This window comes from Poecilia formosa, unplaced genomic scaffold (genome assembly GCF_000485575.1).
Source record: "Poecilia formosa unplaced genomic scaffold, Poecilia_formosa-5.1.2 Scaffold62, whole genome shotgun sequence".
NCBI classification, from domain to species: Eukaryota; Metazoa; Chordata; class Actinopteri; order Cyprinodontiformes; family Poeciliidae; genus Poecilia; species Poecilia formosa.
Window position 1 is genome coordinate 804,936 of NW_006800001.1, and position 21,691 is coordinate 826,626.

General features: G+C 38.3%; 2 protein-coding genes across 6 annotated transcripts in view; both read left to right on the top strand.

The window, feature by feature from the left end:
- Positions 1–1,164: 1,164 nt before the first annotated feature.
- tpra1 (transmembrane protein, adipocyte asscociated 1) lies at positions 1,165–9,844 on the top strand. The gene is made up of 11 exons (XM_007554211.2): positions 1,165–1,370; positions 3,325–3,499; positions 3,576–3,708; positions 4,497–4,583; positions 5,920–5,992; positions 6,136–6,215; positions 6,299–6,409; positions 6,504–6,564; positions 7,126–7,228; positions 7,477–7,557; positions 7,916–9,844. The coding sequence occupies exons 2-11, from the start codon at positions 3,336–3,338 to the stop codon at positions 8,175–8,177; spliced, it is 1,155 nt and encodes a 384-aa protein (XP_007554273.1). The 5' UTR covers positions 1,165–1,370; positions 3,325–3,335; the 3' UTR covers positions 8,178–9,844.
- Positions 9,845–11,295: 1,451 nt separating this feature from the next.
- chchd6b (coiled-coil-helix-coiled-coil-helix domain containing 6b) overlaps positions 11,296–21,691 on the top strand; it is an 81,869-nt gene continuing 71,473 nt past the window's right edge. For 3 of the 5 annotated variants that reach the window (XM_007554212.2, XM_016672513.1, XM_016672514.1), the window contains exons 1-4: positions 11,297–11,546; positions 12,511–12,607; positions 12,963–13,017; positions 14,381–14,537. In XM_007554212.2, coding sequence (XP_007554274.1) covers positions 11,463–11,546; positions 12,511–12,607; positions 12,963–13,017; positions 14,381–14,537 — 393 coding nt within the window. In that variant the 5' untranslated portion in view covers positions 11,297–11,462. Of the gene's footprint in view, positions 11,547–12,510; positions 12,608–12,962; positions 13,018–14,380; positions 14,538–21,691 lie in introns of all 5 variants that reach the window. The other 2 variants (XM_016672512.1, XM_007554213.2) reach the window with 2 other exon arrangements.

Consider the following 21,691-nt stretch of genomic DNA (forward strand, 5'->3'; position numbering starts at 1 on the left):
AACAAACTAAATAAATCAGGCTTTAGTTTTTTTTTTTTGTTTGGTTGTTAGTTTTTTGTCATCTGGTGTTTATAAGCAGCATGTATCACCTTAAAACGGTTGCTAGGTAACATTCAAACAGGGCATCCATATCCTAGATTCTTTTGTGTTTAGTTCTGTTCTGTGTGTTCTCTCTGTCTTGGGAAAACAGAGCGTCTCCAGTCAGAGGCTTCTTCAGATTCGCTGTAATGCAGACCTCTACAGGAGATCTTTCCTGCCAACAGCCATCGCAATCTAATAACTCTTTGAAGAATCTGAATTAATGAGTTACAACATTTAATTTCCCTTTGGGGTCAATAAAGTATTTTTGAATTTGAATTCTGTATTTTTAAATGGCTGATTAATATCACAAAATTTGAAATACCTTTAAACCTTGAGTTCTTAGATAAGTTGAAAAGAAGGTGTCATGAATGTAGAGAAGGAGCACAGAGAAGAAATTTAAACTATTCCTTTCATTATAAATATGCGGTAAAATTAGATTTTTAGTAAACAAACTGAATGAATTCCAAGAGCTAAAAAGGGCCCAGCCTTTTTTAGGAATGCAGTTAGTTGTCCCTCAATAGAGCGGTGTGTTAGTACCCTTAGAAAATGAAGTTCTCCGAGTAACACGGGATATTTTATTTACTTATTTATTTCATACAAGTTCAAATAAAAAACATCAGAATAAGAAAATCTCTAAATCCTTCAAAAATGGCCGCCTTCCAATTTCTTTTAGGGCATGGCTCCAGAAGACTTATTTCTTTTCTTGGAGGAATCTGCGTACCAAATTCCATACGTCCATGTTAAAGTTGCGGTATGTAATGCTCCTGATTGCAATTTACTGAATATAGCTGTAAATAGCTCAATATTTCAGTATCTCGCGAGACTACCTATAGAAATGTACATAAATTGGGTCTACTTCATTTTCTGTAACTAGCGCGCGAGTCGGAAAAATAATGCAGGGCTCCTGTAATATAGTATATATGAAACTTTGTTATATTAGTTTGTATTGATTAATGTATATTTTCCTTAAAGATAAAAAAAAATCCAAAGAGCCGTGCATTTTTGTGAGCTGACATTTTGAAACAGAGTGCAGAGACCCCGCCCGCACAACTCACAGGCGACTGCGCTGACGCTAAAATGATGCCGAGCTCCCGTCAACTTGTCAGGTGACCGAACGGGAAATTTGGTCAAGGAAAGTGCTCAGGAGACGCAGCTATGTCTCGGATAAATGATCGATGTCTCGAATGTTTACAGGGGATGCAACATCGGATCTAGCTTATGTTAGAATCAGATATCTGACTGCGACATTTTGGAGAGATTACGTGCTTTAAATCGTGTCTTCTGAAGGGGTAAGCTGCGACTGTTTACAATTTGGAGCGCTCGTTATGTGTCAGCGTACGAAAACACTGACTGTAGTTTCACGCTTGTTTTCATCCCGACGTTGAGCTGTCGGCTTTTGAGCAGTGTTAACAAATGTTGAGTAAAAGGTGAAAACACAATTCTCACATTCGACGTGTTTGTCTCAAACGAGGAAGATAATTTATTTCTCTAACAGCGTCTTCCGAAAGCTAGCAGCAAGCTACATGTAGCAGTTGTAGCTGACGCCTGAAATTCCCCTTTAACAGAAACCACCTTGATAGTCCACATACAGCACTCTGACGCAGGTCTGTATAATAATTAGCAGCTCAATTACAGCTTAAGTTTATTTGTATAGCACATTTAAGCAACAATGTAAAGTGCCACCAACTTGAGACAACTCCAGCCGCTATTCTCTTCCTTTCCATTCCGACCTCTTTCCTTTAGTATTGTTTTATTGTCAGGATATGTGGACTATTGTAACCTGAGTCACTCCCAACTGTCGAGTGGGTGTTAGTTAATGCTAAAGGGATTACTGTAGTTGCTGCTTCAAAATTAACACTGCTCCTGGCCGGTTAAAGACCTGTTACATAATCACTTTTTATTGCAGCAGCATAATTCTACATTAAAAACTGTAGTGGGGGAAAAATCTGTCTTTTATTTCAGTATATATTCACTGTAGAAAAAAAAAGATCCAGGTTAAGGAAAGAATTGGAACCACTAATAGTTTCATCAAACCAATGCAACAAAACTAATCTGAGTTTCTAGGACTTAGTTATTAGTCCACAACTTGTGTTTGCCTGGGTATAAATGTGAGAAATGACACGGGGGTGGTCTCTTAGAAATAGACTGAAGGAGAACTAATGTCTCCATTATGTGTAGCTTAGTTTATGTGTTTAGGCCGGATGGCTGGGGAGGATTAGAAATGGTACTTTTACTGTAACCGTTTGCTTTGAAGAAATTAAGATTGAACTTATTAATGATAGAGGTAGGTGATTAATAATAATGGGCCACTGTGAATGATGTGAGAGACCACTAATGTATGTGTGAAAATTAGAAATATGTCATTGATCAGGAGTTTCACATCACAGAGGAAGCAAGCTGGGAGATCAGACTTTTCTCCAGCAGAAACAATTTGTACTGTAAACTGTAAAGCTGACCTGTCAGCAAATTTGTAGTAAGGACAAGGCAGAAATCTTGGTTGTTAATCTGAAAACGGTAATGTGAGACAGCTAAGATATTTGCAAAATAAAGGACTAATCTGTAGTAAAGGACGTCATGTCTGCGGTTTAATATGGTGGATTCTAAATGTAAATTTAAATCATAATTTCAGCAGGATTAGGATCTAAAACCTGTTGCCAAATCATCACAGAGCTGGGTTCACCTGACATAAAATCAGCCATCTTCTATGGCCGTTGCATTTCCCAGAGCAAAATCCTAAAAAGAAAACAGTGAAGTGATCTGAAGAGAACTTAAAAGAGCAACTGCGACTCTACATAATCTCGAGAGATTGTAGAAGAGGCGACAAAGTTCTGTGCTATTAGTGAAAGTGGGTTGAAGCACGAGTGGTAGGGTAATCAGAAATTTGTTTAAAAACAATTATTTCTTAACATGGAATATTTCCCGCAGTAAATAAATACACACACATTTAAAAGTTGGATTTAAAAAAAAACATTTTCCATATAAAATTATGCTACTGCAATAACATTTTTAATTTATATCAAGGCTTTTTCCACAGAATTTGACAGTACCTACAGGAGTTTGAGATCTTTGGGAAAGCCCTTATGTTGACATGAGAGTTTGATCTGAGTGACATTCCCACGTTTAGAAAACAAAAGATTCAAACCATCCTTTTACAAAGTCCATTTCTCATTGAGCAGCCAGACGGGAGTTCACTGGACCGAGTCACACGTTTTGTTTTTTCCTCTCTTTTTTTTCCTCCTCTAGGAGCTGACAACATGCTAGCCACGGTGACTGCCATGGTTACATTGGCTCAGTACAATGACACGGTGTCACCTACACCTCTGGAGAACACATCTGTATTCCCAACTGAAGGTCAAGCCAACATCACCAAGCCTCACAAATGCCTACAAGTCCTATACGAAGATATCAGAGACTCCAGGTACCGTGGAGGACGGCCGATTTTTAAAACTCTCGATTGTGTAAGATAGCATCTCACTTTCCCGTTTCTGCCTTAGGGTGCGCTTCTGGGACATCTTGCTGCTGGTGCCAAATGTGGCCTTTTTCATATTCTTGATGTGGAAGCTTCCCTCGGCGAGGGCAAAAATTCGACTCACTTCCAGCCCTATTTTTGTCACCTTCTACTTGCTGGTAGGCGAAAAGCATTTCCGCTGCGGCATGGTTTGTGAAATTTCTGTGACCTTAACGTGATGCATGTCCCTGTTGTTGGAGATGCACTGATCAAGCTTTACTTTTAATCTCAACTCCCAGTTTGCGTTGAAGTCTGACCTGTTGATTCTAATTTTGACCAGTTCTAGACTAAAACACACAAAAGAGAGAGAGAGAGAGAGAGAGAGAGAGAGAGAAAAAAACATTCTGCAAATGTTTTTGTTTGAATTTTCTTCTTAAGTCAAGCAATATAATTGCAAATTAATCCCTATGTATGTATCCAATCACATGGCTAACCTTGGTGTGACTTTGATTAAAATCAGATAATGGTGGAAGGAATTATATGATGCAAATATAGACATCAGATTATAGGTTTTGATATCATTTTTCAGTATTAGCCTCTTAAGACTATTACAACTACAATTCCAGACTGTAGCTGCAATTGTAGAGATAGTAGCTGTAGAGTTGCCGGTTGATTCTTCTGGTGTCTCCTTTGTCAGCCCTAACCCATAAAAAGAGCCACTTTTAGCCAAAGTAAGGTTCAAACATATATCTACTGTTACATTATGTTCTTCCTTTAACTGTATTTGCTCTTGATTTGCCTGTCCACTAACAACCAGTGCCACACTAAGCAGAATGTTCCAGCTGTGGCGGAAACAATAATAGAAGGACAGACAGCTCTACATGTTATCAGCTAAACTTTGGTCTATGTGTTCTCCCGGAAATGGGCTGTGTGTGTTGTATAATATAGTGTGTACTGTGTTTCTCAGGTCTTTGTCGTCGCAGCAGTTGGAATCACTCGCGCTATTGTTTCCATGACTGTCAGCGCATCCAGTGCAGCCACCATTGTGGACAAAGTAAGAGGAAAAAATATAAAGCATGAATGGAACTGTATTTTTTGGCGGGAGGGGTCCGCGGGGGGATCGTGAGCACCACTAAGAATCCCGACCAGCTTTCTTGTTTAAGAAAAACCAAAACCTGTTCATAAAAATGTACTTACTCGTAGGGTATCAGTTTATTTCTCTTGCTAATTATGTACTGTTGGATAAATAATCTTGAGTATTTAATATAAATATACATTCATTTCATTTTTTCAAGTTATTTCCATTGATTCTGATCCACATTTGGGCCATTTGGGTCTTTTTAAGTACGAGACATCACGACTCCTGATTATGCCAAAGTAACCCCTGGTTCATGGATATGATTTATTGGAGTCATGCAACCCAAATTTATTACAATAAATCGTGAATGCGTTTTCCAAAATTGCTGTGTATTGTCAGCTAACAGAGCGGGCTCAAAACATCTCCAAGGTGGGTATGAATTGATGCATGGACATTGTGAAACTTCGGCAACTGGCTCCAACTCTAATGTCCTTTTTCACAGGCATTACATGTTTGGTTAAAGGGTGGAGTTTGTTTGTTCCTTTCATAATCAGAAGTTGAAATTTCCAAGTTTCCCACTGGGAAAAATTAGAAGATCTTGTGGCAAAATGTGGATAGTACTTCACACAGACAATGTGCAATAAAGTACAGAATTCCATTTTCAAGTTAAATTGTAATCTTACACTTAGTTGTGTTTGAAATATTTGGAGATCATCTTGCGCAAAATTTCTTTTTGGAATGTTATTTTATTTTTGTAAAACCTAACTATTAACCCAGTTCAGGCCCTGGAAAAATATTAGTATAATTCTTATTTTGTTTTTAAAGATAAACATAACCTTCAGATTTTGCCGTTTTTTTAAGCCTGTTCAGAGCCGTGTTTGTCACAATAGACTCGTGCTTACCCTAAACAAGCGTGAATCGTACTCTTTCTGTTTACATGTAAACTTCTAATTTGTTTGAAAGAAGTGGGGAAATTTACTAAGTAAAAGATACTTTTTTTCTAATTAGGGAACCGTAGGAAAATCTTTAATGAATAACTCAGAGGAGATGGTTTGTGCAGCTGCTTGTATGTGGGCTTTCATGTATGAACGGAAATGCTGGGCTTGCATTCCACACATGCCAGAGAGATTCTTACTGATTTGCTGGAACGGTTGTTCTCACAACACGCCGTCATGGCTGCCGCTATTGGGGCCTTTTTTTGACTCCGTAGACCTGTGAGAGCACGCCTGTGTTGTGGGTACAGGAAAACATGTTGGACGACGTCTGATCTGTTTGCTGCTGTGGTATCTGACGATGTCTGCTGCTTCTTTAGGTGCTGTGGGAAATCACCCGCTTCTTCCTGCTTGCCATTGAGCTCAGCGTCGTCATCCTTGGACTTGCCTTTGGTCAGTTTGCTCCGTTTGTTTCAGTTCTCTTTTTCTGCATTCTCGAAACAGTGTGGTGTATTTTCTCTCCTTGTAGCCACTGGAATGACTGCTGTTGTCTCTTATTGTGGCTGTGAATATAACTAATGTGCTTTTGTTCTCAGGCCACTTAGAGAGCAAGTCTAGCATAAAGCGTGTGTTGGCTATTACGGCAGTGTTGGCATTGGCATACTCTATTACACAGGTAATTACAAGTGACAGGATATCAAATGTTATTGGTAAAAGTCAAAAAAGTAACAATAAAAATTAATTGATGTGTTATTGTAGGGAACATTAGAGATACTGTATCCAGACAGTCATCTGTCCGCCGAGGACTTTAACATCTACGGTCATGGAGGACGGCACTTCTGGTTAGCCAGTTCCTGTTTCTTCTTCTTGGTGAGTACATTTTTCTCTTGCATCAACGGCGTTCCAAGAAACATACCAAAAGTTTATGCATAAGCAGTCTCATTGTTTTTTTGTTTTATTTTAGGTTTACTCTCTGATTGTTGTCCTTCCTAAAACCCCAGTGAGAGAGAGGATATCACTGCCATGTAAGTCTTGGATTTAAACATTTGAAAGGCCAAAAAATTTGTTAATTAATTAGCTGGTGGCATTTTATTTGTTTTGGGATTTGATTTATAATATAAGGAAACTACAAATCCCAACATGCATGAAAGCAAATCAGCTCTGTTGAAATGAATGAATCCCCAGATTTCCCTGCAAACCTACAAAATGTCACTATATCAGCAGCATCTAACTGTCATAAAAAGACAAAGTAATTAATGACGGAGGTCTCCTTGAAACGAGATGAGTTGTCTTTTCTAATATTGATTTTAAACAAAAAGTAAAAGCAACAGCTGTCAGTTTAAAGAAACACGTGTGCAAAAGAGGTTGTATTCGTTTTAGTTTCACTTCACTAAAAAAAAAAAAAAGAAAGAAAGAGAAAGATCAATTCAGTAAGTGCCTCTCTTAGAGACCTGGAAAAATGTAAGTTTCTTGGGTTAAAACAAAAGTGAAAACGCAACTCACACAGACAGATTGTTGCTGGATGTACCCCCGTTCACATGGCTGCTTTGTTTTTCATGCTCCTTTGTTTTCCTTCCTTCGTCCAGCCAAAAGGAGTTTCTACGTGTACGCAGCCATCCTGTCCTTGCTGAACTTTGTTCAGGGTTTGGGCAGCGCTCTGCTGTGTGCTGGGATTATAGAAGGACTTTGGTTAGTATTTTCTCCTTCGCTGCATGTGAATATATCATCACTGTTCTCGTGATGCGAAACATTATTATTTAAGTCGCATTTGTCTTGTATTTTTTGTTTGACCGAGATGAACTTGCTCATAAATGACTTTAATTGCTACTATTTGTTTTACCAGTAAGAGTAAAATGTTGGTTTTGATTTATCTTGTAATCTCATTATTCTGTGTAGCTTTTACTAAAACTGCTCACTGTTTGTCTTCTTTGAACCAGTTGCGTGGACGTCACCACCTTCCTGTATTTTTCTGCCTTTGCTCCTCTCATTTATATCACATTCCTCAAAGGATTCTTTGGGTATGTAATTGTATGCAAATTACGTGGAACCATATACAATTTCACAACTTGATTCTCAAAACAGAAGACTGTAAAATGTACTTAAATCTTATGACTTGGCAGGTTGTCAGTTAAAGTCATGTATATTAGAGATAAATTGAGAAAGTCGTTGTAATTGGAGAAATGAAAACAATGTTGTTGGGAAATCTTAAATCCTAAGAAGATATCAGCTGATTTTGACTAAAATCAAAATCAGCTGTTTAAAACTTCACTAGAAATATCGGAGGAACGTTGACTTTTAAAAATATGTGATTTTAAAACACCCATTTCTTTCTATGTGACAAAGCTTTTTTTTTTTTTTTTGCCGCTCTGTTCGCAGTTCGGAGCCAAAGATCCTGTTCTCCTACAAATCACAGGTGGACGAGCCGGACGAAAGCGACGTCCACCTTCCTCCGACCATCGCCGCGACCCTCGGCCGCAAGGACTTCACCGACCAGGGCCTGTACTACTCTTCCACCCAGATCGATGGGGCTGGTCCCGGCGGCACTCGCGTGGTCGGAGCGTACCTGGATGACGTGGCGTCGGGACCCTATGGGTCGAACAGCATCGAAGCCGACCGTTGGAGACCTATCAATGTGTGAGAGGATTCATGGCCACACAGCTGAAGTACGGTGTGGATGAAAAGTGTTTGGCAGGACGGAGATCAGAGGAGTGTTGCTGAGCCAGTTGCCTGGACAACAAGAAACTATGATCTTGGCCTTTCTTTGATGCCAGAACAGTTGAAACAAACGGACACTTAAACGGAGACTGCTGCTCATCTGTTTGTGAAGGACGCTTGATTTGTGACACTGTTGCCGGAGTGCTCTGCTGCTGTCGCTCCACGCCGCCGAGGTTGCTCTCTCTATTGATTCTGCTCTGCAGGCCCTTCGATGTTAGTGCTTATCAACTTGTCTCAGCACATTTATTCTAACTCCAGCACTAAATATCAAGTCCTCTGTTCTTATTTATGCAGTTTGAAGCCAGTTTTAGATGCCCGATTCTGCTAAATCCAACGTGTGATTTAGTGACGCGACACTTGTGCGTTCTTGCCGAAAGGTTTGAGGCCCAACAAATGAAGGAGTTCGTGTGCTGTTTTATACTTTTAAGAGTTGTGGCTGAGATAGTTGGCCGTTCTGTTTTTGAGCACAAGCATTTAGTTGTGCGTTGGTCATCCAGTATATTGGCTTTCCTAAGTAAAACAGAAAACGATAAACTACATAACAACTCCTAAACACAAGCGTTAAAAGCGTCGGCGACACGGTACCAATCCTGAAAAGAAATTGTATTTCCCTGAGAATCTTTGCATACTTTGATTGTGTTCATACTTTATCATTTCTGCCTTTGCTTTATATTTTTTTATACAAGGTAAAAAAAACAAAAACAAAAAAACATTCCTGCTTCTTCATAGACACCTGTGGGCTTTGTAGATGCCGTAAGAAAATCATTATGTGCGACCTACCTAGCAAGGCTGCTTCTGCTCGTTCACAAACCTCCTTATGTGTTCTTCCTTTCATTTTCTTTGCAGAACTTGTATTGTGTCTTTGAACAAGAGGCTACTACTGCAGCTTATTTGGTGTGTTAATTCAGGACCAGCTGTTGTGAGACCAGAAATGATATTGCTCAGTCTTAACGTATTTAAGATAGTGTTAGAAAAGTCTTGTGATATAATTAGAGCTTTTGATTTCCAGTGAGCAATGAGAAATTATAATGCAGGGAATCTGAGGAACTTTCTAGTTTTCCTTTTTAAGGGGGAAAAAATAGTTCAGTCCATTGCCCATATATTTAAAAGTAAAGTCTTATAACTTTTTTCCTTGAATACCTTGTATTCAGATCACATCACATACATACCAGCTGTGGAATATAATTCAAAATTTCCCCCAAAAGCGCAGTGTTTCCTATGGATGACTTGCATATTTAACTTTTTAGTTTCATTTGGTTGTGATTTGTATCCAGAAAGTATTGAGTTATTTAAAAAAAAAAAAAACTTCGTAGAGTAACAACACAGTACAGAAAGTATGTTTTCGAAAGTATTTGTTTGACTTTGGAATACATGATGTACAATTACAATTGCTGCTGAATGATGTTGACAAGCTTGGGAGAAAAGTTTTTTTTTTTCTCTTTTCTTTCTTGACTTTAAAGGGTGCATTATGAAGAAACAATATTCTTTTTAGACACCAAATCTTTCATAGTGAAGTTTTGCAGGTGGTGCTTTAATTACAGTTTGTTGGCCATTACATGTGCTGCAAAATAAACTCTGGACTTTTTCCTCTATTGTGTTCATTTTTGCATTCAAGTCTTCTAAAGAATGAAAATCTGAGTGTCACTCCATTCTGGTAACTGGAACTCTATGCACATATGCTCAAAGAAACTAGTGGTGTATTTTTCACGAACAAATGTACACTGATAAGAACCAGAGAATTTAAGTATAGATATCCTCTGCTGCATTTAGCAAAATTACTTGAATAAGTATACTGAAGGAGAAATAAATTCTGCTTTATATATTTTTGGACTTATGACATAACCTGCCTGCAATTTGAGCTGTTCAGTTGGCTTTGGTCGTCATTATGGTGACTGAGTGAATTTTGACAGATTCCAGCATGGATTTTTTTTTTTTTTTGCTTTGTTTTTTTTTAGGTTTACTTGTCCAAGCCAGAAATTGACTCTGAAAACTCCAATCTATGTGGGATATTTCCATAGACGGCAAAGCTGAAGGAAATGATTGTGAGGGCAGTGATTATTGTCAGAATTTCATATGTTATTAATCTATTTACATTTAAGGTTTTCCATGCTTCTGACTGGTTTTCATTCATATTTGCCACTGCATAAATGAGCAAATGCAATTATCTAATTGTGATTTGAAATAGTTAGATGATTTGTCTGTACTCACTACCTTAGCTTCTCTAAAAAGCTTTTCTCTTTCTGATGTTAATTGGAACAACACTGTAGGCTCAGACATGTAAAGCTCATGGTTTTTGTTTTTTTGGAAGACGTAGTGGGTGTTGCAGTAGTTCTGTAGAAGGAGAAAAATGTTTGCACTTGAAAATTGTTTTAATACAAAACTTAAATCACACAATATGGATTCTACGTTGACTTGAAATCTCAGATCATTCAGTCTGTCAATGCCTTCTTGTATTGAGGGCCTAAAGCTTCACTATAAATTATTAGTAAATATTGGTATGTGTAACAATTTAAATGACAGTAATATAATAAGAAAATAATATAGTTGTAATATATCAGTAACATTTAAGACATAGCTAAATGTTTCAATATGTAGTTAAATATTTAAATGTTATAATCAAGAATATAGCTTAATTTTTTCATGCGTTAATGTCACAATTATTTCAGTATTTATTTATTTCTACAACAGTTCATCATGAAATATTTTAAAGTCACTATGCGTCGTAAAACAAATTTCATTGTCTGATTGATTAAATTGTGTAGCTGCTCGAATCGTAGACCTGTCAGCTAGTAGAGTTATCCTTGCACTACGACTTTACCACGCTGGGTTATACAAATAAAGAAAATACAAAAAAAATAAAAAAATCACCATGGTGTTTCATTTTATAAGTTCCAAACGTTATGTTAAGTATGTCTGACCAGCTTTAAATGTAAGCTTTAAAAGTCGTCAACCTACAACTCCCATTATGCTTTGCAGCACTTCTTAAGCTACTCCCACTCCATTGGATGCGAATTATTTCCTGTGACCAATGAGCTTTGAGGATACTGGAACTCCGAAATGACCTTTATTGGAGTATTTTGACAAGTAGTTGCCGTGGCGCCGACTCCGGCTGTCGTGTCATTAATGTCTACCTGCTGTTACAACTGTTAATAAGCGAGGTCGTAATATTTAATTTTATCCCGTGGAGACGGGCGGCTGTCCACTCAGGATGGGAGGAAATGGGAGCAAAGCAAGGACTGTATCTTTCAGGCTGGACGAACACGAGAAGGTCACAGTAGTTGAAGGAGTGAAGGTATTTAATTAGCTGGTGGTATAGCCAGTCGACTTTAAGCAATTAGACATGCCAATTGATACTAATATTATTGTGGAGGTATTGAGGCTGAGGTTGGTCCTTGCTATGAAAGCCAGATTGGTTCATGGTGTTTCCTAAATGAACTAGGATTATACTATCTTTTCGTCTATATAACGCACGTTTAACTTTTATACTGAATTAAAATCAGATATGTCCGTAGCTAGTAAGATGGACGTTTAAAGCCTGTGTTAGTGTTAGCTTGTATGCTATATCAGCTAAGTTAACTGTTGGGGGGCGAAATAACTCTTCCATGACTACCAATAAGCACAGTGGGGGAAACTAAGCGCATTCTTGCTTCTTTTATGAGGGAAGGTAGCAATCAGGTGTCTCTGTTTAAATGTACTTCATTATTTAGCACAACACTAAGGCAGAATGATATTAGCAATGACTCTAGCGAAGCATTTGCAGCCCACAATCCTGTAAAGTGTTTACTATCAGAAAGAGTGACTCCCTGTACATAGGTAGAAGTCTTGATATTCAATTATCTGGAGAATACAGGTGGATTTCAACACATTACAATGGTGAAAACACATCAAGCTCCTTTATGGAGACTATTTTTTCTGCCCAGCAGTTTTGATCATCAAATGGGACAACCTTTTTAAAATCAGGAGTCTTTGCACTTTAGTGATCTGAAGCACGCAGGTGTGTGTGAAGCTACAAACAGTAATTTTGTGTTTACGCTTATAAAATTAAAAATAAAATGGGATTTAAAAAAAAAGAGTTAATTTCACTATCTTAAACTGATCTCCAAAAGAAAAAGATAACATGTCTTGTCTACATGAATAACTAGTGGAATAATTGTCAAGGAGCAGGATTAGGAACTGGTCTACTGTTCGTCTTGATGAGACAATAATAGCATTTGTCATAACGGAGCTCACGTTCTTATGTTATCTTTCTGGTCCAGCTTACTGAGAATGTCCTCCGGCGGATGAGGGAATCTCCTGGTTCGGAAAGAGCTTGGCCTTTGCCACCTGCTGCAGACAGTCAGAAGACATCACCAAGTATGTCCTAACTGTGACATTTCTTGTATCACGCATTTTCTATGCTGTCGTTGTTCAGAAGATTACCTGGAAAAGGGAAGATAATGTGTGATTGTTTGTCGTATCTGGATTGTGTTGAAAAATGTAGAACACACCAAACATATATGAAGAATCTATAGACTTGCCTCAGTACGTTTATGAGAACATGTTATTGAAATATAAAGAAAATATTAATGTGTTTATGTTTGTTTAAAGTGTTATTTAGAATATACCATCTGGTTCAGGTTTAAACTGAGTGTCTTATTCTCTTCTGTAAACTGTTAATACCCATCTATAATATCATTGTTAATGTTGATATTTACTTTTTGATGTTTAGGTTCAAAATCTGCAGAAGCATCATCTTCACAGACACAGGAAGAGATGCGTAAAAAGTAGGTGTTAGGTTTGTTTCTTTCAAAATGTCAGTGTCACTACATTGGTTTGTTTGTTGTGGTTTACAGTGTAATATTCATTTTTGCACCTTGACTTGACATTTACGATATTATGTAAAATACCCACGATCTTAGTTTCTGTGACGCTTAAGATTTCAAAACACAAGAAGTATAATCAAAAAGTAGTTTCCCCCTCCAATGGATTTCTTCAATTTTTTTGTTCTTTATCAAATAAATGTCAACATCAGAAAAAGGTCATTCAAAAGGCAGTTTTCAAATGATGAACAGAAATGACATCCAGTGACTTCCAAGGCCAAAACCACAAACAGTTTATTTAGCACACAGTACAATCTGAAGTTTACAAAAAAAATAAATAAATAAACATCTTTGTAATCCCCAATACTTTGGGGAAAATATTCTGTGGACTGATGAGATAAAAGTGGGACTTTATGGAAAGTTTGGTGCATCATGTTACTTCTGATGTAAAGGTATTTCAGTAAAGGATTGGCTATCAGCAGTAGCGTGATGGGATAGAGCTGCTGCTTCTATATTAGGACAATCTCAGGGGGCTATATTTGGACGTCAGATTGGGGTTGAGCATAATTGCCAGCGCACTCGAGTTTTGCTGCGGGAAAATTATATAAAGCACACGGACCAATAGGGTCTTAAGCATCAGAGAAACTAAGATCATGGGTATTTTACATGACCTGTGAGTTGTGAGGTCAAGTTTTCCAGTCAGAACTTATTTTGACAATTGTAGATATTTAATTTGACGAGAATTAAGTCTTAAATAGGATTGCCTACTTTTTAAGGATGTGAAAGTAGGCAGATGTTGTTTTAAATAAAAAGCTAAAATACCTATTTAAACTACTCTCTATTTCCCTTTATTTAACCTTAGATGTTTCCAAATAATTTTGTCAATGTTATTAGGGCCATTGTGGAGGCTCTGATGAACTACCCCTGGCTTTGGAGCTGCTGGTTGCAGACCTTAACCTCTGGCATGTCTCTTGTAGTTGAAGATACTGCCCCCCTCAGGCTGCTGCAGAAACAGCAGTGGCTGCAGGATGATGTGATGAAGGCAGCTGTTGCACAAATATCACCTCTCTCACCTTTCTGATCTTAGTGAAAATTTCCGTTTGGTTAAAGTGATGCAAAACAAACAGGAAACAATTTAAGTTATAAAGAGAAACACAAAAACTTAAATGGATGTCTTGCTTCTCGTCTGAGAGAAAATAATTTTTTCCACCCCATTGCCATCATTGCGAAGAAGTTAAATACATTTTCGAGGATGATAGCTTGTTTTCTGAGTGGACTCTCCATGAATTGTCAAAGGTTAACATCTCATGTCTTTTCCCGACGTTAGCTATGAGCGTCAGCAGGCTCTGGTGCAGGAGCAGCTGGCCAAGCTCAACCTGAAGGAGAGAGAGACTTCAGCCATCAAAGACATGGATAAGAGCAGCTCTCCTGGCTACGTAGGAAAATGGACAACCCACGAAGAGCCTGAAAACAGCAAGTTACTGGTGAGTGACGCTGTCTGGTTCTTTGGATCTCGATTGTACGTTAATTTCAAATGACGCTTTAATGCAAATAAAGCATAACTCGCTGAACAGTCTCGACAAATAAATCTTTCTTCTCTTGTTTTGATGAAATTGAATATTATGAACTTTATGCCATGCTGCCAATGCTTCCAGCTCTAATAGAAACTTAAATCTGCTCAAAATTCTCAATGATGCAATAGAATTAGAAATTCAGCACTCCTAAAAGATATTTTTGCACTGTTTCTGTCAGGACCACTTAGTCCACCTGTATGCAAGTTGAGAGTAATTGACAAGGTCTCGGGTTGCAGAGTACAATAATGTTTAGATGCCTCAGTTGTTGACGATGCCTACATTTGACAGGTTTGAGCAGCAGCAGTCTGCTTGTGTGTATTAGTGCGAGCTTTACTGTGTTAAGGTGTGAAGCAGAATTGTGTCTGAGCGTCCAAGTGAAAGGAAGTGGAAGCTTTTTTTTTTGCGTTAAGGTGATAATAGGTTATGAAGCAGATGCCTATAAAGTGTGTGAAAGGTCTAGAGAGCATGAGGTGCGGAGTGTTTATGTGACCCCACTCCACCTTTTTATTTGCACCTTTTTCTTCTGTCTCACCGGTGCTTTTTGCTCGCTCTCACCTTTAAAAAAAAAACCTGTTTCCGTCCGAACAGATTCATTCTGCCCACCTTGATTTGTCCCTTTTGCTTAAAATGAAGCCTCAGTTCATCCATCCAAACAATGGAGCCAAACCAGGCAGAAGCCACTCTTTAGTTTATAAATGAAAAACTCTTTCTTTTTTTTCTTTTATCTTGTAACGATTTTTCAGGAAATTGTTAGAAGTCTGATTTACAAGCTTCCACAGCTTCAAATTTCACTGCTCAGCAGCTGTCGTTTTCAGCACTTCCTAGCAACATCGACACAGCTGGAAGCTCAAAAACACGCTTCACTTTTCCTGTATATCTTAAAACAAAGCTTTTTAAGTTGGTTGGAAGCGCCTTATTTATGTGAGTGGAAGCCGGATGAGCGCCTGAAATCATACGTTCGCTCACACACTCTAATATGGCACCATCACAATTATACACACGAGCGCATACAGAGCAACCCCCTCACCCTTGTGTGTGCATGTGTGTGTGTGTGTGTGTGTTTCATCACATCCACTCTGGGCTTCCCAGCATGCAGGCTGCGTGTCACCGTTGGGGTGATGAGGAGGTTAGGGAAGTGTGAAGGCTATACCTGTCAAAGAGATGAGCGGCTGGCCGCCATGCCTCGGGCTGCCTGTCACAAACGCTCAAATTAGCCATTTACCTCCGACATTCACTGCTGAGATACATCGTGTGTGTGTGTGTGTGTGTGTGTGTGTGTGTGCGTCTTTGTCGGTAGCTGTCATTGCATGTGCATTAGATACCTGTGTGTGTGTGTGTAAATAGGAGGAGTGTGTGTGTGTCTTGTTGCAAAGAGTTCATAGACGGGTCAGTCATACCCTTTTCTGTGATGTCATGTTTTTGATTTTTTTGGTGAAAAATTCAGCAGACTTCAGTTGAACGTGTTTTAGTTTTTTTTTCCTGCTCGTTTCTTTGATGTTTTAATATGCACGCAGCTGTCTGTAATTTGCTTGTGTTTTTCTGATTGCTAACATGCAGACAAACGTCTCTAACAGCAGTACGCCACCAAGCTTTTCTTTCTCCTGCTCCACTTACTGACTAAAAACACTGTTGGTGTGGAGAAATCGGTTTGTCTGAAACGCCACTAGTTGTTTTCTTATTAATGTGCAGGAAGGCTCCTCGTGTGCAACAGTTTACACTGCCTTGCATGGCTGCTCGTTGCACTTGATACTTATCACACTTCAGCACATTACAACCACAAACGTGAGTGTAATTTTTGGGATGTTATTTGTTTAATCATCTCAAACCAGCAAATAATCATAAAGTAGAGGGAAAACTATACACAGTTTTATGTATTTTCCGAATCAGTCCTCAGTAGAGCCACATTTTTCTGCGATTACAGCCGCAAGTCTTTTGGGGTATGTCTCCGCCCGCTTTGTGCATCTAAAGGCTGAATTTTCTACTTCCATCTGTTGATATTTATAGGTGCTTTCATGCAACCACATGTAACAAATTATCCAAACTTTATCAGAAAAATCACAAAAAACGTTTTTTTTTTGTATTGTAATCAGTTGTCTGTTTAGCTGCCTGTCAAGCAGGCCAGTTAACAAGTTCATAGATATTACTTTAAAGGAATATCTATAAGTTCATATCGATCATAGAAATAAATATCTGTGATATTTGAAGACGTTTCTTCAAATAAATATATACGAAAGATGATGAATTGTTTCTGTTTGATAAGTTTTCTTTCCTCTTAAATTCTTTTCAAACCAAGGAACTATTGTGGTTTATTATTTGACTTCTGAATCTTTGTTCCTACATTTATGTTAGCTGACTTCCAAAGTACAGAACTTGAGTTTTTCCACAATGCCATTCTGTCTTGTTTAGGTCTATATTTAGCTGCTAAACCTTGAGTGAGGATGTGGAGAAAATAGAAAGTTCCATTAACACCTCCTGTTCTCTCCTTTGTTGCATCTCCTGTGTTTCTTTCTCTCCTCCCTGTCTGTTCTCTTCACCTCGGAGGGTGTCATTCCTGCCGCAGGCAAAATGTAATTAGTATGCCCAGGTATTCAGTGCTAAACATCTCACACACACATGCACACACACACACACGCGCATCGAGTTTAGGCTGTTGAGTTTGAGAAGTCTGTTATCCGGCTGAGAAGAACAGAATTTCCCACCTGTCTCTTGGCTGAGGGTGAAGATTTGCGCTGTAATATCAAAGCCGTCTTTTATCCCCAGTGGAAACACAACAGCAACATTACTTGCTGCAAATTGAATTAAGACCCAGTTTTAAAAGATAATTGCAGGAGAATATTTTCTGGAGAAAACCAGAATTTTTTTTTACAAAACAGAGACAAATCTGAATTTATCAGGAATTTGTAACACTGGACAGATTAGCATAGTAGTTGTTTTAGTATTCGTACAGGGTTAGTTGTACATTAATATTGCTTTTGCTGTTTTTTTTGTGTGTCTATGCTGACATTTCTTGTAGAAGACTTGCACAGCAATATCAGAACTATTTTATTTGCGGTACTGTATGGATTTTAAATAACCTGAATTCATGAGTCATTAATAACCTGGGAGACAATTTTTTTTTTTTTACAGTGCCTCCCTTTGGCTTTTTTCTACATTTTATGACTTTACAACTTTACTGAGATTCCTTGATGTTGAGTCTAACTATGCATTTCCAGTTGGATTTTATTGAATTTGTTTTGACTAGGCCATTAATTCACACAATTTGCTGTTCCATCGTTCCTCTTGCTGTATGTTTAGGGCTGTTGGGCTGCCAGAAAGTAAATCTCTGACACATTCTCAAGTGTTTTGAATCTTCTTATGGATTCTGAACAGCTTCCCTGTCTCTGTTAAAGAAAAGCAACCCCACAGGATGATGCTACCACCACTGAGACGCTGTGAGATATAAAGTTCCAGATATGCTCCACATATAAACTTTTGCATTTAGGCCAAAAAGTTTCAGTTCTTATGCGAGCAGAGCACCTGCATTTGTTTTTCTGTGGTCTCCTTGTAGCTTTCTTCTGGTCACTTGAATTGTTTTCATGAAGACAAATTATCCCACCATAGCTGTGGTGGGATAATTTGCTTTATCCTCTTTTTTTTAGAAAATTTACTGAAAAACTTAGTGGGTAGGGTACCTTGGTACCCTACCCACTAAGAACTTTGTGGATTTAATGTCACAAAATGTGACCGTTCAATGGGGTCTGAATACTTTCATCCTAACAGTTGAGCCTGAAGAAAAGCTCTGCATCAAGAGCAGCCGACTAAACCTGACAGGTTTTATTCATCCGTAAAGAATGACACCGTCTGTAGGAGGATCTTTTTGGTTTTGTGGTTGAATCACGACGTGTAATAAAAGATTTAGCATTTTGTTCACCTTCTTCTGTCCCTCTTGTGAGATTGTTTGGCCTGTGTGTTTAAAGCACACCTCATGCTCTCTGATGTCTTTTGTTCTTTATTACTGCACATTTTCACCAGTTGCGGTGCCGTTTTGTTGAGGTTTGATACGCCCTTTAATATTTTTCCAGGGTGTGTTGGTTCCGGTGTGGCAAAAAACATGCAGTTTTGTGAATAGGCACTAGATGGCAGTGTTGGAACATTTTCATTCCTGGTAGGGGATTAAAATTAGGATGGAACCCGGCCCTGCTCTGCAAAATGGGCTGCTGAGCAACATGTTCTTCTAGATTCCTTTCTCTCTTCTTCCTCCTGTGTGTGGTTTTTGTGTGCGTGTGTGCGCGTGTGCGCGTGTGTGCGTGTGTGCGTGTGTGTGTGTGTGTGTGTGTGTGTCAGTGATGACACATGGAAATGCTCCTGATACTGTCCAAGAGAAATTATTTTAAAAAAGCAGGCTGAAAAGCTTGGCATTCGTTAAAGTCAGACCTGAGATTACAAGCCTTCAGACCATAGGCGCCGGTGCCACACATGTTAACAATGTGCTGCCCTGCTGCTGTGTACAAACCACCAGGAAGTGACACTTCACTAGAGTGTAAATGTTGTGTTTTGCACTGAATATGCAGCTTTCAGCTCCAAGATGTTCCTGCTAACCAGCCGTCTCCCCTGCTGTCTCACTTTAAAAGACATTTGTCAGTTTCCCCCCCCTGTTTTTAATCTAACTTAAGTTAATTTCTTTACTTGCATTTACTTTTTATTTTTTTTATTTTTTAATCATTACATTTTAATAGAATTTTCTTTATCTCCATGATTACAAACAGGCCTGGCACATCTCTTCTGTTATTAATTAGCACAGTTTTTTATTTACTGACTCATCCCTTCCTGATAACCAGCCTGAAGCAACATTATTTTCTCAACTATTATCCTTTCAGCAGATTTGAAGATTTATTGCTTTTATGTTTTAGCAGAATAAATGGAAATGTTAACTGTATTGTTGCTCTGAAAAAGGAAGATTGTCATTCTATAAGACATCAGTCTTTGATAGAAAACACAGCATTCGAGGCAGGTATTTTTCCTTGAAACTACTCATGTTTAAAATCAGGCAGCTTTGTGGACAGAAGCAGCCTTGAGACTCTAGGCTAGAGATTAGCCAGAGAAAAAAACAGATATAGTTTAATAAGTAATATAGCAGCTAATAAGCAAGAAAAAGCCTTGTAGTTTATTGCAAGGCTTGGAAATAAATTGCGATGCTTCATCCTTGCTGCTGGTTGACTAGTTCACCTCCTGATTAGCCAAAATCTGAAATGGAAGAAGGATTGAAGATAACTGGTCTAAGAGGAATAAAATGGAATAAGGAAGTAGTTTGATCTCAATCAGTCACAGATGGAAAACATCTGTGACTGGATGGAAAATGTGATACATTTTTAAAATGCATCACATTTTAAAAATATGCGATACATTCTCTTTAGACTAGATCATTCTAACTATGAATATGGCTTAATCTATAATCCATTGTATTGTGGATTTTTTCCATGTAAATCTCCATCTTTGCTGAAATGTTAATCTCCATCTTTGCACGTTTTCTTCCAGAATTTTGCTGTATTTAGCTTAATCTATGTTCTAATAAACTCTGACTAGCAACCCTGTCGCTCCAAAGAAGTATCACCGCAACATTGTGTTACCACTACTATTTTTTTAAAGAGGTAATGAAATTGTTTAGGAAGATTAACAGTGCTGGTGTTCAGTTACACGTGGCATAATGCACGCTGACAATAAAGCTCAGCTTTGGTGTCAGATGTTTATAAAGTAGAATCCGACTTCTACGTTTATGACTCAACACTGCTTTAGACGGTATGGTGTGAAATTGTTATTGTATACATCGAAGTGTGAGGTTGTTGCATCACGAAATGTCAAAGGGTGATTGAATACTTTTATAACCCTTTGAACATGCACACACACTTTTGAATTTACCTCACATAGAAATACTAAAAACAAAAAAAACTGGCATTAAGACTAAGTCTAAGCTGCCTCACCTTAGTCTCACCAGAGACTTTGACATCTGTTCTTCATGTTAAATCACACAAGCCCTTTGCGTGTGCTTGCTCATTCATAGATGCAAAAGCTTGCCCCCTTCATTTTGAGCAGCTGTAGATGCTGTCGAGCAGATAACGCCTCAGGTTGAGCAGATTTTGATCTGTCGAGCACAAACTCTGTCGGCTGAGAGGTTCGATGTGCTGGAGCACAGCACCCATCCCGTCAGAGAGCTACTGGGATGTAATTAATGAGTCAGCTGGACAAGACTTACCATGAAAATAAATTCCATCATGCTTGTTTTTATAGAAGTTTAGTTGTTAGACCAGTTCATATAGGATAAATAAACATTTGTCATTTCTCTTCACATATGATCACATTTATTTGTGGTGGCAAAGATATACACATTTTGCAGAAAGGTTTTATTATTATTATTATTATTATTTTAGATACTAACAAATGTACCTGACCTAATCTATAACAATTATAACCATGTTTAGTCTGATTTTTGTGCACATTTGTTGAGCAGATAACTGCACAACTCTTCTGTCTCCTGTCTAACAAAACCTATTTTCCTTTTATCAGCATCCGTCTTTTATTCTGCATTCTCTTTCTCACTATATCCTTGGCAGTGTCTTTTTTCTCTCTCTCCCCTCTCTGTCTCTGTGACAGTCTGTGTGCCAGAGAAGGCTGATGATGAAGTGTTAATTCATCTAACCTCCCACGGTTATGTTAAGAAACCTCACATTTAATGAGCAAACAGCTAGACTAACCAATTCATGCCTCTGGTATTTCTGCTACACCTCGTGTGCATGAGCATGTAAGAGTTCATGTCTGCATGTATTTTTTATTTTTTTTTTTATTTACTGTGGGTGATATGTATATCTTCATTTTATAGGAAGATATACATATCACCCACAGGTGTTGGTGTGGTGACAAATTTATAAATGCAGTGCATAAACACTTGAGCGGTTGTCAAGAGGCTCTGGTGGCCTTTATTCTAAGTATTTCCTTTTTTAGAGGAAAGGGGTTAAGAGAAGATGGGGAAAGACATGCTACAAAGATCCTGAGGTTGAGAGTTGAACCACGGACGGCTGATTCCAGGGCTA

What these genes read in the sequence shown, in the direction of transcription:
- tpra1 (XM_007554211.2), top strand. Translation starts at nt 3,336, where the DNA reads ATGCTAGCCACGGTGACTGCCATGGTTACATTGGCTCAGTACAATGAC. An exon ending in CATCCTTGGACTTGCCTTTG is followed by an intron (nt 5,993 to 6,135) that starts GTCAGTTTGCTC and finishes TTTTGTTCTCAG; the next exon opens with GCCACTTAGAGAGCAAGTCT. An exon ending in GTTCCTGTTTCTTCTTCTTG is followed by an intron (nt 6,410 to 6,503) that starts GTGAGTACATTT and finishes GTTTTATTTTAG; the next exon opens with GTTTACTCTCTGATTGTTGT.